Source organism: Amphiura filiformis, chromosome 17 (genome assembly GCF_039555335.1).
Source record: "Amphiura filiformis chromosome 17, Afil_fr2py, whole genome shotgun sequence".
In the NCBI taxonomy this organism is placed as follows: domain Eukaryota; kingdom Metazoa; phylum Echinodermata; class Ophiuroidea; order Amphilepidida; family Amphiuridae; genus Amphiura; species Amphiura filiformis.
Window position 1 is genome coordinate 11,206,546 of NC_092644.1, and position 17,629 is coordinate 11,224,174.

The window sequence follows — 17,629 nt, forward strand, 5'->3', positions numbered from 1 at the left end:
GATTGAGTTAACAAAATCTAAGTCTTTAATTGAAAGTAAAATATGATTGACACATCGTCGGTCGCATCACATACAGGGTATTAATAATAAAGAAGAGACTTGGATTTCCATTTTGGTGAAATTGACATGTCCATCTTTCAAGTGAGATTGTTTGATATGGTGATAAACTTACAGGTCTGTAAGTGAAACGATTTGTTTTTAGTCTATCGCTATCATTATGTGACAATATCGATATGCTTTTCTTTATACGTATAGTTCCCTATGTGATGCGCGTATTAATTACGAACGTAAATAAGCTCTAAAGAGATCTGTATGTGACGTGACATTAACCGCATAGATCTGTATGTGATATACGTACTAATGAATGGGTAAAAGTAGCTTGCGTCGTTGAATAGCGCTGTATGTGAAACACAAAATTCAAGAAAGCAGCAAATAGACCAAAATCAACGTTTTTTTATCTCATTAATTAGAAAGAATTAAGGAAAATGATCAATTAGTGCACAAACAATATAATCACACTTTTTAATTGTCACTACTTAGCAGGCAGTCTTCTTCTTGGTGATCATAGAGTTCTGTTGTAATGTTATGGACAGCTGATGTATATCCTTGTTCACTTGTTCTATGAAAAATCACTGTTCAGCGAAGTCCACTGTACACATGCATTTATAAATCCTTTGCGTATAAAATCCTCGCGCAGAAATGGTGCTGCTTTATCCAAATACTAAATCCCCGCACAGATGACACTTTCTCAAACTATGATGCTTTTTTGACCAATAACTCTCTCCATCCAGGAAACAGGCTTCTTTCTTCACTAATCCTTTTTATTGACAGATGTGTTGTTTTATAAACCAGACTCCAGGAAATCGTCAGAAGAACTTTATTCCTTTGGGGGAGGTGGAGTACCTTCATATACTCAAAATCTCCTTCGTTGCCGTATCAAAATAGCACGTTATTGGCTGGCTATGCAAACTGGTTCAAATGTACCTCCTTCTGAAGCACAACGACGACCAACACATAGAGAATCTACAATCTGTCTTCATATTCTGCCAAAAGCAAACTAAATTGCTTTCACCTTTTATACACACAATCTGTTAATAGACCATTCTGTTACATTCACTTCCTGGGGATTCCCAAAATGATGTCATATTCACTTTACAATCTTGGTGATTTCCCCCAATTGTGCAACATAATGAACATTCTGGAATAGTGGGGATCTTCCAAGGTTATCGATAATTTTGATTGAGTTTGTTTACTGTAACCAAAGGGGTTCCCCCCCCCCAAAAAAAAACCTGTCATAACACACAAACCCTTTCTATTATTTCTCACGACATAGCTTTAGGTTGTAAACAAATATATATAATCAAATAAAATTACATCACACCCTGAGTATGGTAGCTGTGTTTGGAGCGGGACTTCAAAACAAAATGTCCAGCGTATTGAAGGTGTCCAAAGACGAGCTGCCAAATTCATTATGCACAATCCTGACATGGACTATAAAAGCGTTTAACCAGTCTCGATCTTCTTCCACTGTCATCTAGAAGAAAACTCGGTGATCTTGGCTTTTTCATAGATGCAGGTTGGGGCAATATGATCTTGATGTCAACAAATATGTTGTTTTTAACAGTGAGTGATAACTAACAGAACCGTCCACCACCAGACACTCTGCGCAGATCCTCTTACGCTGTCTTTTCAGAGGTGTAAGACTGAATCTCATATCATACCGCATTGTTCCCTTGTGGAACCAGCTGCCTCTAGAAACCAGATTATCCAATTCCATTTCTTCTTTCAAATATCAATCTATTATATTATACTTTCTTTCAAATACCAAGCTATTTATATTTTAATATTTTGTTCTGCAATAATTTTACCTGTATATGTACCAGTGATGAAGTCTAATAAATAAATAAATGTTCTACATAATCCCATTTGCAAAACAGTAACAAACTGTAACTTCACTATCACATTACGTATTGGAATCCTTGAAGTATCATTCTGAATTGAAACTCATCTTAATGATGGTTCTATTTATAATAACTTTTAAATACCATACTATATACGCGACAAAAGTCTTCAGTATTTTGTTGTTTAGCTTAATCAACAATAATATAATAATAACTACGAAGAGGGGTGGGTTTCTACCACCCCAAGGTCCTTAGTCCGTCATAAAAAAAAAATACGCCCAAACGACAGAAGCTAATCGTAAATCCATCCTTAGCTCTCATTTTAGGTATAAAATTTTGCCCTGTGGTAGGACCGACCGACCATTATAAGAGATGAAAGATGACCAGGGGGTTAGTGAGGCCCACCATTGGTTTCTACAGTAAAATCGATTATTTTATTTTCACTCTCGTAAAATTATTTCAAGAAATATTGATTTCTTACTTGTTTGGTAGTTTGAAATTTGGTTGTTCATGGAATTTTACTATTTTTTGCACATACCATATATACGTTTGTATGTAGCCAGAACTTTCCAATTTTGTAAGTGGGCACTCACATAATGACGTCATAGAGACATTGTGCGGGGAATCTTTATACTTATTTTGGTATCACTGGATAGTTGTGACTCATAGTTATAAAACATTAGCCTATACATTAGTACCAAATATAACAGTATATGACGTTAAGTGCAAAGATAGTTCGTTCTTAGTAATGCATGTTCACATCACCTACAGAAATGATTTCTTAAATTAATGTAATTTCTAGAAAAGTTCAATGTGAACCATATGTCTACAGCTATACAAAAGTCAAATTAATTTATTAGTCCAACATAGACTTGTTCTGAATCTATAGGCGTATTTATAACAGCTGAGTTACTTTTTGTTCAGACTTTATTTCTAGTGTGGGTGGATCGTGTGTTGGGGGGGGTGCAGTGTTTGTGTGGTGGGGATGGTGTGGGTGGGTGAAGGTGTATGATGGGGAGCTAATGTAGGTGGTGTCGGCGTTTGTTGGCGTGTTTGTGTGAGGTATAACGTGTGTGTCAGACTATTGCCGATTTAGACCTGAAACATTACGGCGTGATATGATAAGCTAAGCAGGTGAGAGTAGGTATGAGGGCTGTGTGTATTAATTGCACGCGGCTATACAACACAACTCCAATTCTACATTTGGGGATTTTACCTCATTTACGAAAAAATATATATATCAAGAACCGCCGAAACGATACTTGACATTGTTGCACTCGTTTGACTTGCAATTTGAATCGATTTCAAGTATTATAATTCAAATGTAGAATTATGATTTTGAATAATTTATGAAACATTTGAAGGATTGTGATGCTTTTGATATTCGCAGAGCGCGGGAAAATAACCTTATTAAAAGTGGCTTCAAGCTGCTGCTTGGCTGGTACTTGAACTTAGTGGAGTGAATAGCATACTAATACTTCACGAATCTGCACTGATCAAAAATTAAACATATAGTTAGTTTAGAAGAATGGGTTACTGTTTTCAAACTTGGCCTTTTCATAATGTAGTCCTATACATAAGGTCGGAAACAGAGTGTTTCTTTATATATAATAACAATAGTTGAACCTGTTCAGCCAATCCTATTTAAAATGAAGAAAAGATATAGATACTGCGATACTTTAAGGTTTAATCACTCTTGGGGCCAGTAATACAATTACAATTAAAAAAATAGGCTGGAAATCTCCGAAATCCCGGTCCGAAATTCATTGATTTATGTTAAGGTTATTAATTATTTTAAACTGTTGTGATTTGGTAGTTCACAGCATCTTACGAATGGTAGTGAGCTTTGGCAAAAACTGCATTGCTCAATTCATAGCGAGCGTGTAGAAGAATTAAAATATCACAGATATACTTTTGTAGGTGCTGCGGTTCTTGAGTTACGTTGTAAAGAGGGCTGAAACAACAACACTTTTGTAAAACGTACATAACTGATTAACAACAATAAATTAAGCAAGTTTGCAAAGTATACGATTTGTAGAACTAACTTTTGCAAAACATCAAGGTGTTAATTTTCAATAATATATTGATCTAGATAATAAAAATCGATTTTTAGGTTGCTTCGACCAACAATACCTCGTCTACCCTTAAGTGACATATCTGTGATTTACATAACAAGCGACCTCTAATTCTGTTTATTTTAACAGGGAAATTAAAACAGTTGACTAACTAAAGAAAAATGCAACCCCTATGGAATAAAATACAACATATAATAAATGTGGGATGTTGGTCATAAAAGTCAATAATAACATAATGTTTATCATTTATAAGGTGTCGCAAAGCAAATATAAATTACAACTCAAAACAATATTCAAATGTTTGAAAAAATTACAAAATTATATTAAGGTTTATTCGTTCATAGGTTTTGTTATGAATTCTAGGTACGATACTTTTTGTCGTATCAGCTGCAAAACGGTGGGATACGCTCCCAATTCTCAATTTGAGATTTATTTTACAACAAGATAAAAAGGAATATAATTAAATATTTAAGGGAATAAAGGAGTCAATTTAACCAGATATTCGTGTGATAGTGGAGGGCAAATGTACTATCAGCAGGATGTGAATTTTCACACAGGCTCAAATAACTCCCATCTCGTGTGTGAGGTACTCTTGACACCTGACCTCGTGAATGTAAAACAACATTCAACATCTGTCAGCTCATTAACTGATATTATCTTAAAATTCACTCACATTGTGCATCAGCTGAATTGATCAAGTTAACGAACCTAAATTGTGAGAATGGTCAGAATTAAACTTCAGGAAGAACGTTTCTATCTAGGGTGAAATAAAAAAGATATGAAATGTATAATTTTATGCTGACGATCGATGATTGCTATATATGACCATACAGCACGAATGGCCGTCCTAAATTGTATTCTGAGTTACAGTATAAAATGTGCATGAAGGTCGTATTAAGTTGTTAGTCAAACACCTTTTAAACCAAGCAATAATCCTATTGTTGAAGAGGATGGTAAGCTTCTGCCTTAGATGTCTATTGAATTCTTAATAGCTCTGGTTTTTGTTTGCTTTGGCTAAATCCTGTTTAAGTGGTGGGTTACAAAGCATTGCATTTTGTCTAGGCATGTATAACCAACCATTAACAATGGGAGGACATTCTTGAACCTCGTAGACTTGGGGATGATTTGAAATGACCGCCAATTATGACTGTTTGATATTTATTACCAGCAATATGGAAAAAGAGACACAGAAACGAAAAAAGCTACCATTTTATTGAAGGAGCAAAGTTGACCGGGGAGGAATTTACGGCTCATTCGTCGTGTACGGTCACATATACGCTCGTACTTTTAATACTGAAGTTACGAGGAGACAAATGGCTGTGAACGTAGTTGTGACCAGCAAGTTTTCAGGGATATCACACATGACCAACCACACGTTTTCAGCAGATGTCACCAACACATGACCAACCACACGTTTTCAGCAGATGTCACCAACACATGACCAACCACACGTTTTCAGAAGATGTCGCCAACACACGACCAACCAAACCTTTTCAGCAGCATATGTCACCAACACATGACTAACCAAACCTTTTCAGCAGATGCCACCAACACATGACTAATCAGAGGTTTTAAGCATAATGTCACCAACACATGACCAACCACAGCATATTGAGCATAATCACCAACACATGACTAACATTTTCAGCAGCAGATGTCGCCAACACATGACCAACCAACAAAACATTTTCCGCATATGTCGCCAACACATGACTAACCTTTTCAGCAGCAGATGTCACCAACACACGACCAATCAAACCTTTTCTGCATATGTCACAACACATGACTAACCAAACCTTTTCAGCATGTCACCAACACAATGACTAACCAAACCTTTTCAGCAGATGTCACCAACACATGACTAACCAAAAAAAAAGTTTTCAGAGATGCTACCAGCACATTACCGACCGAAATGTTTTCGAGATGCGATCAACACATGATCAACTAAATGTTTATAGATATGTGAGCAGCACATGCCCAACATACTCTGTGCCCAATCAAAGGTTTTCAAGAAATGAGATCAACCAAAGTTGACAGCGATGGAACCGACCAAGCTTTATAAGATCATCCACAAATAAAATAATAAATCAATTTCGGTGTTTTATATAGCGCCTTTTCCGGATCATAGGGGGATCAAAGGGCTGTAATGTCGCTGCCATGGTGGATCATCACAATCAGATCGCATCAACTAGGCTGGTTGCAGCCGAACTTGGCGCAAACCTATCCGCACTTAGATTGTAACATCCACCAATTATATATGCAGCTCCCCAAATTCCATTGGGTGAAGGAAGTTTTTGATAGCCAAACAACTAATCACCGATTTTTTGAAAGCAGGAGGAAACCGGAGATCCCGGAGAAAACCTGCGAGAGCGAGCATGGATTCGGGATAAACCAAGTGCACATGAGTTCTCGTGAATGTAAAACAACATTCAACATCTGTCAGCTCATTAACTGATATTATCTTAAAATTCACTCACATTGTGCATCAGCTGAATTGATCAAGTTAACGAACCTAAATTGTGAGAATGGTCAGAATTAAACTTCAGGAAGAACGTTTCTATCTAGGGTGGAATAAAAAAGATATGAAATGTATAAGGGAACAAACCAAAAGATCGATGACGTCCTTTGAACGTAACTGGTTTCGTTTCTCAGCCGACCCCCTCCCTCACTGCCAGAAACGTAATAATTAAATGTTGAAAATTTTGATATAATAATAATAATGACACATTTTTTCAGACCGATGTTTTGTACAAACGTAATCGAGTATTTTTACCCCCTCCCCCCTAAACGAAACCAGTTACGTTTAAAGGACGTCATCGATCTTTTGGTTTGTTCCCTAATTTTATGCTGACGATCGATGATTGCTATATATGACCGTACAGCACGAATGGCCGTCCTAAATTGTATTCTGAGTTACAGTATAAAATGTGCATGAAGGTCGTATTAAGTTGTTAGTCAAACACCTTTTAAACCAAGCAATAATCCTATTGTTGAAGAGGGTGGTAAGCTTCTACCTTAGATGTCTATTGAATTCTTAATAGCTCTGGTTTTTGTTTGCTTTGGCTAAATCCTGTTAAAAGTGGTGGGTTACAAAGCATTGCATTTTGTCTAGGCATGTATAACCAACAATTAACAATGGGAGGACATTCTTGAACCTCGTTGACTTGGGGATGATTTGAAATGACCGCCAATTATGACTGTTTGATAGTTATTACCAGCAATATGTGACCCGGCAGCACAAACGAGCCGTAAATTCCCTAAATTGTATTCTGAGTTATGGTGTAAAATGTGTACGAAGGTCGTATTCATCGGTCACTTAAGCTGGCGCGACATCTGTCTTATTTTGATAGTCACAACACCAATCAATAATCCTATTATTGAAGTGGATAATAAGCTTCTACCTTAGATGGCTATAGAACTTCTAATAGCTCTGGTATTTGTTTGCTTTTGCTAAATCCTTTTCAAGTGGTGGGTTATTTGTATAGGTATGCATAACCAACAATTAACAATGAGAGAACCTTCTTAAACCTCGTTGACTTGGCGATGATTTGAAATGACCGCCAATTATGACTGTTTGATATTTATTGCCAGCAATGTGGAAAAAGAGACACACATAGAAACGAAAAAAGCTATAATTTTGTTGAAGGAGCAAAGTTTAACTAACCATAACTCCGCTTCTGGATATCGTTTGAAGTCAAATGATATACCATTTTTAACTTTATGATGTTTACTTTTTAAACACGAAATAAAACAAAATTGACCGGGGAGGAATTTACGGCTCATTCGCCGTGGACGGTCACATATGGAAAAAGAGACACATATAGAAACAAAAAAGCTACCATTTTGTTGAAGGAGCAAAGTTCAACAAACCATAACCCCGCTTCAGGATATCGTTTGAAGTCAAATGATATACCATTTTAAAGCTTATGATAATATATATTTTCTGAACACGAAACAAAACAAAATTGATCGGGGGAGGAATGTACGGCTCATTCGTCGTGTACGGTCACATATACGCTCGTACTTTTAATACTGAAGTTACGAGGAGACAAATGGCTGTGAGCGTAGGTGTGACCAGCAAGTTTTCAGGGATATCACACATGACCAACCACACGTTTTCAGCCGATGTCACCAACACATGACCAACCACACGTTTTCAGCAGATGTCACCAACACATGACCAACCACACGTTTTCATAAGATGTCGCCAACACACGACCAACCAAGCCTTTTCAGCAGCATATGTCACCAACACATGACTAACCAAACCTTTTCAGCAGATGCCACCAACACATGACTAATCAGAGGTTTTAAGCATAATGTCACCAACACATGACCAACCACAGCATATTGAGCATAATCACCAACACATGACTAACATTTTCAGCAGCAGATGTCGCCAACACATGACCAACCAACAAAACATTTTCCGCATATGTCGCCAACACATGGCTAACCTTTTCAGCAGCAGATGTCACCAACTCATGACCAATCAAACCTTTTCTGCATATGTCACAACACATGACTAACCAAACCTTTTCAGCATGTCACCAACACAATGACTAACCAAACCTTTTCAGCAGATGTCACTAACACATGACCAATCAAACCTTTTCAGCAGATGTCACCAACACATGACTAACCAAAAAAAAAAAGTTTTCAGAGATGCTACCAGCACATTCCCGACCGAAATGTTTTCGAGATGCGATCAACACATGATCAACTAAATGTTTATAGAGATGTGAGCAGCACATGCCCAACATACTCTGTGCCCAATCAAAGGTTTTCAAGAAAGTTTTTTAGATCAGGTCAAACTTGGAGGCTTGACATAGGGAGGGAGGGAATCCTGTAATTTCTTTTATTTTCCTCCTATACTCCTGGAAAGTCCAAACAATAATTGCAGCCATCTAATAATAATGTAAATGTCCTTAACAGGATCTACAATAACATAGAATAAGGTATGTAAATACCAAAAGGTTCCTACTCCTTAGGACTTTCTCCATAGTTAGACCAGGTCTAAAGTTGGACCTGGTCATACGCATACGGAAAGTTTGCAAAGCGATGACTATAAAGCAATCTAAGAAGTACAAGCCATCTTCATATTCATCATAGCAACAATGTTAATGACTGGATGAAGAGCTCGTATAATGTGGTAAGAGTGAACAAAAGAGTTGTAATAATTATTTACTGTGAAAAATCATATATCTGTTTGGAAGCATAACTCAAGTTTCACTCAAGGTCATTACAATCTTTACAGAGAATTCGTAATCTATCAACTTCCTTGTCGTTTCACCGTACTAGCCAGATTATCTGACCAAACACAGATATCCATATGACTGGAGTGAATTTGCCCTTATTCACGTGAAGATCCATGTTGAACAACACTTAAGATGAAAAATAATAATTCTATTAATACTAGATATATATCTCTAATGCTATAACCATTTTAATAAGTCAATGTTTTATAACTTCGTGTACAATGACCTTGGTTATAACCTGACCAACTTTCAATTTGAGCCACACTAATCTAATGTTCGATGGCAAAGTTCTGTCAGGGACATCCCTGGTTCTGTAGTCTCAATTCAATAATTATAATTCAAAAGTTAACCTGAAGTTGTGGGGTATGACATTTGTACCCAACATTCAAAGGTCATACTATGAGGAATCGAGTATTTAAGAGTTAAAGAACTGCGTACTGACGTATGAGTATATCTAGTGTTGGTAGTCTATAGCAGCAGATAGATTCACAGAGCTAGCCAGGCACACCGATAGATCTATTAATTCTCCCCCATAGTGAAATGATGTCTATACAAACTGCAGGTATCACTATCTCCCCTGCCTCTATCATTTCTCATCAAAACCTACCTACCTACCTTCCTATCTACATCAGACGAGTCTTGTCACCTTATCGGGTAGTTTGGTTTGTTTCCTTAAACATTACGTTGTAGCCTTAATACTGAGAAGTACTTTATCTATGTTGAGATTACCAACAGGGGAACATCAATAATGAATGTGGCATTACTATCATCTCTTTTCCTGCTTATCTCTCTTTTTGGATTTATTACGGGTAAGTGAATTTTGTATTCTGTTTTTCTTTTTCTGGACGGCTTATTTCTTCTCAATCAAAAGGAAACATTAGACAACGTGTGTGCGGTAGAACGTCAAAGATCAAGTATCACGTTACTTTTATGATAAAAGCTAACAAAACAATAACTCTAGAATTTAATGACCCTTAATTTGAACATCATGGGATGGCTCTTCATCAGTGAATGTTAATAAATACTTGACAGTTAGCATAAATATCAGCAGTTTGGTCATATTTAAGTTAAATTCGGTCTTAAAACAGTCTTTCAAATGACTATTTATGTTGAAATGCGCGCGAAGCGAGCGAATATTTAGACTTTCACCGCTTGGAGGGGGCAAAATCGGCGTCCCCCTAAGATGCCACGAAGGACACGTGCACTACAATGTCGCTATGTAGCTATGCCATTATGAAGCCAAAGTACCACAATTGAATGCTGTGTCACATTGTGTACACTGTAAGATAGATAGTTTGTTATTAATATGTCTGTCTAAATTTTTCTAAATAGATTAACTTGATCATCGAAAAGTATCTTGCCTTTATAATAATGATATGAAAATGGGTGTCAGTAAATTACTTTAATCAATCAGTAGCGTCACTTTGACAATAGCAAATACACGGTCTAAAAGAAATTAGAATATAGCCATGTGCAAAGAAGACGTATTGAAACACTCATAATCGATGTGTATCCTGTAGTAATATATGAATTTTAAAAATATCTGCGACATAAAAGTTACGTTTGGAGGTTTTTACAATTTTTCTTTTATTTTTACAAATAGACCCGTAATCTCTTCATGTAAAAGAGTGAAACAATTTGCCTTGGAACATTGAATGTTTTATATAAGTTTTTTCAGAGACAGAATATTTTGTTTGTCAAATTATAGTGATGTATTTTCCGTTGTCCAAGGTAATTCATGGCGGTTATGTTTAATGTTTTGAAGAAATCATGCTGCATAAGCATTTGCGAACATTTGCGTGAAGTTAGAAATAATATCAGATGTTTTTGTTCCAAGCATCACATTCAAATTGCGTAGGTCTTGCGGTTCATGGGTCTTTGCCAAAGAAATTTAAAGTTGACGTCAGAACAAAGTAAATTGACAAATGTCATATTTGACCTCTTTAATGAAAAGATTCTTAAGATTGCAGATGAAGAGAAGATGACCGCAAATAGTTCACCCACTGATAAATTTAAGTAGTTCCAACTTCGATGCAGCAATGCAATTATAAATGCTTTTCAACAACAACAATTAATGAAAAATTGTTATAATAATAATTATTATTATTATCATTATTAGTAGTAGTAGTAGTAGTAGTAGAAGTAATAGTATTATTATTATTATTATTATTATTATTATTATTATTATTATTATTATTATTATTATTATTATTAGTGTTATTATTATTATTATTATTATTATTGTTATTATTATTTGAAATTTATTTTAATTTTATTTTAAATTTCAATAAAGGAAAAGATTTCCCATCGTAAGTCTCTTTGCAATGCTTGTGTGTATTCCGTCGAGGCTTACCGTATTATTTAACAAATAGTATAAGTAGGTCCAAAACATTCTTTTATAGCCTAGGCTATACGTACAGTAAAACTGATATTTCCTATTCCCATAATTTGCTTCCAATTACCGCAAACCAAGTTGGTATACCTCATTGGGACATCGCCGTGTACTTCTCCGCGTCTTCATGTTTATTCAAATTTTGAAAGTTGAAGTTTAATCGAGCTAGAACAATTGGTATTTTGACAAAACATTAACACATTAACATTACTTATATGAACTTACGTATTGCTGAGAAACGGGGTTATTAGGGTAAGTGGTGCTACCAGGTGTCCCCGAATCCCAGGCAGTATCCAATGTGGACACCACCTACCATTATCAGTACTGACCGTGATTACATTCTATTATAGTTAACATCAAAATTGTGTGTGATATAGCTTTAAATTGACATGTTGACTATTTTCAGACTTTAGTTTACAATAAGTCCATTTATTTCGATTCATTGCACCGGATACCCGGTTCCGTGTCTATTTTACCATGTTTACAGTTGACCAAAATCTTTAGTTTAACTTCCATGAAGTGCAGATATTTTATGATCTAAAAGTAAAAGCTGCGCATTTCTTTTTGTGTGTCCAGTCTGTCCCTGTCATGTCCGTTTTGTCTTGTCTCTTCGATAATTTATTAGTTGATATTAGCAATGTTTTTGTTTTTGGTCATTGTATTGCTGTTTTAGGGTCTGTAGCTGGTCCAGCTCGTCGCAAGTTTTCTCCACGGCCCCTAGCATCACTTTTGGTTTTTGAATTTTATATATTGCATTTACTTTTGGTGAAATAAAATCGTTGGTCTCATAAAACTTGTAAGATCGAGCAAAATAACATGAACCAAATTATTCTTAGTCTCTTGTTTTTGGATTCACTATACATGCTATACCTTGGGTGACTTTTGCATTGCATCAAAATCTAGTCACTCTGGCTTTTTGACAAATTACCCCTAGAATTTAGTTAAAGTATGATCTACTTAGAGTTCTAATGTTATTAATGAAATTAAAAATAATATGTTAAGAAGGGAGAAGATACATTAGAAGTATATCATTTAGACTTGACAAATTCCAAGTTATCAATTATGTTTACAAGTTAAAGGTGTAACTATGCATACGCAGGCCTTAGTATGCATTTATTAAACAGCAATGTATACAACTAAAATGACAAACTTTTAAGACACCAGGCTGAGTAAATCATACCGGGTCATGTTTAAATAAACCACCTGCTTACGTCTCAACCTATTTTAGGGCAGTAATCAAGTGGGTTAAATTCCCGACAATTACTGTCAGTATAGATATTACAATGCCCATTTGATTATTAAAAGCTTTAACTTTTTATTTCAAACCGATAACGAAAGAAATTCACAGTTTGATCAATTACTTAAGAAAAATATTTGTGTTCAATGTGTTACACCCTTTGTCGATATGTAATTACTTAAGTGCAATTTTAGAATATTTGTCTAGACGATGATAGAATGGTTTTGAATCAAGGAAAGCAACTTTTGAAAACTGATTAACCCTTAACGCTCGTTGACTAATGAAAGGTCAACATGTTGACAAGTATAGACAATTTGTCCCAAAATTGTTCTTAACTTAATTTGAACCACATATAATACGTTCTAATTTACATATTATGCTTTTAATAATATGCACACCTCTCTATTGCCTACCTCTGTCTAAAGTGGGTAATATAAGAGCTATATAAGAGAATTTGATACTTTTTAAAGATAGATGGAGCTTCACGTTAAATTGTTCTTATTAAATTATAAATGACATTTATTAGACATCCAGTTGAGTTTGAAATTAAAGCGAGCACTTAGAGCGGGATTAGACATCATATCCTACTGTTCAACGCCTTCTTTATTTACCACACACTATAATATTTACAATTATGTCTAGGATTTAATGTATTTACTCCTACACTACTTATAATTGTTTTATTAAATTGTATAGATTATGAAGACAAAAACATTTGCTAACGTTTGTCAGGCCTTAAATATACGCTACTTGCCTTGTTTTCAGTTTTGTTGTGTTTGTTAAAACTTTCGTGTTACGAGGGGTGGTCAGTAAGAAATGAAAGTTGACTTGTGACCCCATATATGGATTATTTTCATGGCATTTCTTTATGATCACATAAACACTGTACCTTTGTCTTTCAAACGACACACGTAAAACTTTATCACACGCTTGATTACGTATTACAGCAATACAGCATTATGGTCTACAGTCACTGGCTGAAAATGAGTCGTTGTTAAAGGTCGGGTATATTGCTCGGACAACATCATATCATTGGCAAGGTAATATTATGAGGACAATGAAAATGACTCTTTTTTTGAGAAAGTACGACGTTTAAAATTGAAAAAAAAAATCAACTTAAGCGATGAGTTCTTTCGAACGAAACAGATTTGGCCTGGAAAAAACTTGACGTCATGAAATGACTGTGCCTGATCTGCGAGAAGGGACTATAAACATTCTCAATGCACAGAACCTATACTGTTGTTGTTCATAGAAAAAACTCTAGTTATTATAGTTTCAGTTGGATGAAATATTACAAAGCAAACGAATAGTAACAATACTGTGTGACGCTTTGTTCCCCAAATGAGAACAATAGTCTGCATTGTTATGGTAAATAATAGTACAACTCATTGTTGCTAATGTCAAACTTGTCAAAGTGATTGTGATTGTATGATGAGAGCATTATAGTGTCCGCTTCATTTACTTACGTCATCAGCCAAACGGGGGAAGAACACGTACGAGGCTGAACTTTACCCAAACAATTTCTCCTTTTGCAGGAGAAATACGCATAAAAAAATTGCAACTTGTAATGTAATAATTATTCTCTTCGAATAGAGATAAACTTGTTTTTGCAATAGACCTGCCCTTTAAAAGAAATAAGAGGATTATGTCGGGTTATATAAAGGGTACATTAATGGTATAAAACGTTTTCATAACATTAAATAACATTTGTTGGTAATTTACTGCACAGGAAACACAAATGTTTTACAGAAAACATTTAAATGTCGGATTATATAAAGGGTATAAAAAAGTTTTAATAACATTCCACAAACATTTTTGAAAACTTGGTACAAATCATTCTAAACAGAATGTTATTTTAGTTGAAAAATATTTTGCAAAAAATGTTTGCCCAAAATATTTACAATAACGTTTTTAAAATAATTTCACGACCTTTAAATAACCCGACATTTAAATGTTATTAAAAGGTTTTGTAAAAAACATTTTAAGAACATTTCTGTGTTTGCTGGGTGCAAATATTTAAGTGTTGACAAAATATTTGGCCAAAAATGTTTGCAAAAATAGTTTACAATGACATTTCGAAAACATTTTTAAAATATTGTTGTAGTGTGTTTTCATACAAAACGTTTTAAACGATTTCATGACCTTTATGTAACCCGACATTTTAATGTTATTGAAACGTTTTTACCTAAACCAAAACCCAAAATATAACTTATTTAAAACGTTTTAAAAACATTTTTGTGTTTGCTGGGATGCTTATTCTTGCCCAAAACTAACTATGCGGCCTATACACAATCAATTTGATTGATCAATATCAAAGACCCTAAATACAAGAGTGCATGCAAAATCTGCCATTGTGCACTATAGACACGAACATCAATAGTGATTTTATTGTCCAACCGTCAATATAATCAAACTAGTAGTAGTAGTAGTAGTAGTAATAATAATAATAATAATAATAACACTAATAATAATAATAAAACTAATAATAATAATAACACTAATAATAATAATAATAATAATAATAATAATAATAATAATAATAATAATAATAATAATAACACTAATAATAATAACACTAATACTAATAGTGGTGTCCACATTGGATATTGCCTGGGATTCGGGGACACCTGGTAGCACCACTTACACTAATAATCCCGTTTCTCAGCAATACGCAAGTTCATATATATAAGTAATGTTAATGTGTTAATGTTTTGTCAAAATACCAATTGTTCTAGCTCGATTAAACTTTAAAAATTTGAATAAATTAAAGACGCGGAGAAGGACATGGCGATGTCCCAATGAGGTCTACCAACTTGCGGTAATTGGTAGCAAGTTACTATGGGCCTATGCATAGGCTATAGAAGAATGTTTTGGACCTACTTATACTCTACTGCGCCAATAAAGTATCCTTACATTTGGAAAAATAATCACAAATTCCAAACTTCACAATATTGGGGTAAATTTGTTTTTTTAATAGATGCACTATCTAATCCTGCGCATTATGACACCACATTGAATTCAATGTGACTTCAAGAAGCAAAGTTACAAGCATTTGATTAGATGAATGTCCAGTTTTAAAAGTGACAAACTGGCCTATTCAAAACTCCACAGACTAGACATCTGGTTTGAGAGTGGTGAATGGTGAATTTATGCGTCTGGCTTTAATTTAAAACAAAAGGAACAAAAGAAAACTGAAACAAAAGAACTGACAAATACAATGAAAGTTATGAAAAGTACAGAGAGGTAAAAACTGAAATAAAAACTGCATTGAAGAAACTCTGTTGTCTCTTTGTTTCGCTTGATGGAATCTTTTTGCGCTTGGTATAGGCCAGTTTGTTACTTTTAAAACTGGACCTTCATCTATTCAATTGCTTGTAACTTTACTTCTTGAGGTCACATTGGATTCAATGTGGTGTCATAATGTGCAGGATTAGATAGTGCATCTATTAAAAAAATAAATTTACCCCAATATTGTTCAGTTTTGAAATTGTGATTATTTTTCCAAGTGTAAGGATATTTTATTGGCGCAGTATATTTGTTAAATACTACGGTAAGCCTCGACGGAATACACACACGTATTGCAAAGAGACTTAAGATGGGAAATCTTTTCGTTCATTGAAATTTAAAATATTTAAAATAATAATATAAAAGTAGTAGTACTACTACTACTACTACTACTACTACTACTACTACTACTACTACTACTACTACTACTACTACTACTACTACTACTAATAATAATAATGATAATAAATAACTCTTTTAAAGCACTAAGAAATACACCAATGATAAAGAATGTAATGTCAGAGACACTATTTTGGAATAGATTTTGGAACACTATTGTTTCCTAAAAAAAATGAAAATAATATAAAGATTTATTTTATTTTACGCTAATTTGTCCGAAAGAAATTTTTATTTGTATACATAATAAAGCTTATAGCCTATCGTATCCGCTGAAAGAACTAGAGATGACATATAATAGGATGGCTAGGCATGGCGGTGTGAAAATTAACGTCCTCCTGAGTTAAGTTTGTTACAAGTTGAAAGGGTCAAATAAAATGGAATGGACCATTATGAAAGACTTACTTTCTTCGGTGGAGACATGATGCTGAATTTGAACTCTATTTCAAAGATAAAAATCATTCGTAGCAACCAATCATCATCCGATTGCACAAGGGGATAGATGTGCTGTTGTCTTGAGAAGAACTTTTACCACCAAAATCGGACACGTCGTCAAAGACAAATAAAAAAAATAATAAAATGGTGATCCAGATAATTGTGTAACTGTGCATACGATAACAATCTTTTCAAACACAAAACTAATCCAATAATTTTTGTATTGTATCTACTCATTAGAGAATTAATTTGGAGAAAACCTTCTGATAATTACAAATACTCGCTGAGCAGCAAGACCATCCCTCTAAGCTTTTAATCCGATAAGCTGATTATCTATTTGTTTTCATGAATTGGAAGACATTCTTTGATGTATTACTGAGCTCAATCATCTGAAATTACTGGAGCGTGAACCACCCAGGCTGGTGGCTCAGCATAGTCTTTTATTAACAGAAGGTTTTCTCCTAATTCGTTTCCTAATGGTAGCCTTGTATTAATTGAATACATGGTATAGCGTGGTCGTCTTAAATTACCTCCAGGGAAGTTCACATATGTTCTAGAAACAGCGTGTCACAAAAAATGTTATTTTAAGACAACTTTTCAACTAATTCATCGTATCCATTTTGCCGGATAAAAACGTCTTTATTTATCAC

General features: G+C 34.6%; 1 protein-coding gene across 1 annotated transcript in view; it reads left to right on the forward strand.

The window, feature by feature from the left end:
* The first annotated feature begins 9,916 nt into the window (after positions 1–9,916).
* Positions 9,917–17,629, forward strand: part of LOC140136930 (uncharacterized) — an 83,101-nt gene continuing 75,388 nt past the window's right edge. The window contains exon 1 of the mRNA XM_072158582.1: positions 9,917–10,043. Coding sequence (XP_072014683.1) covers positions 9,983–10,043 — 61 coding nt within the window. The 5' untranslated portion in view covers positions 9,917–9,982. The remainder of the gene's footprint in view (positions 10,044–17,629) is intronic.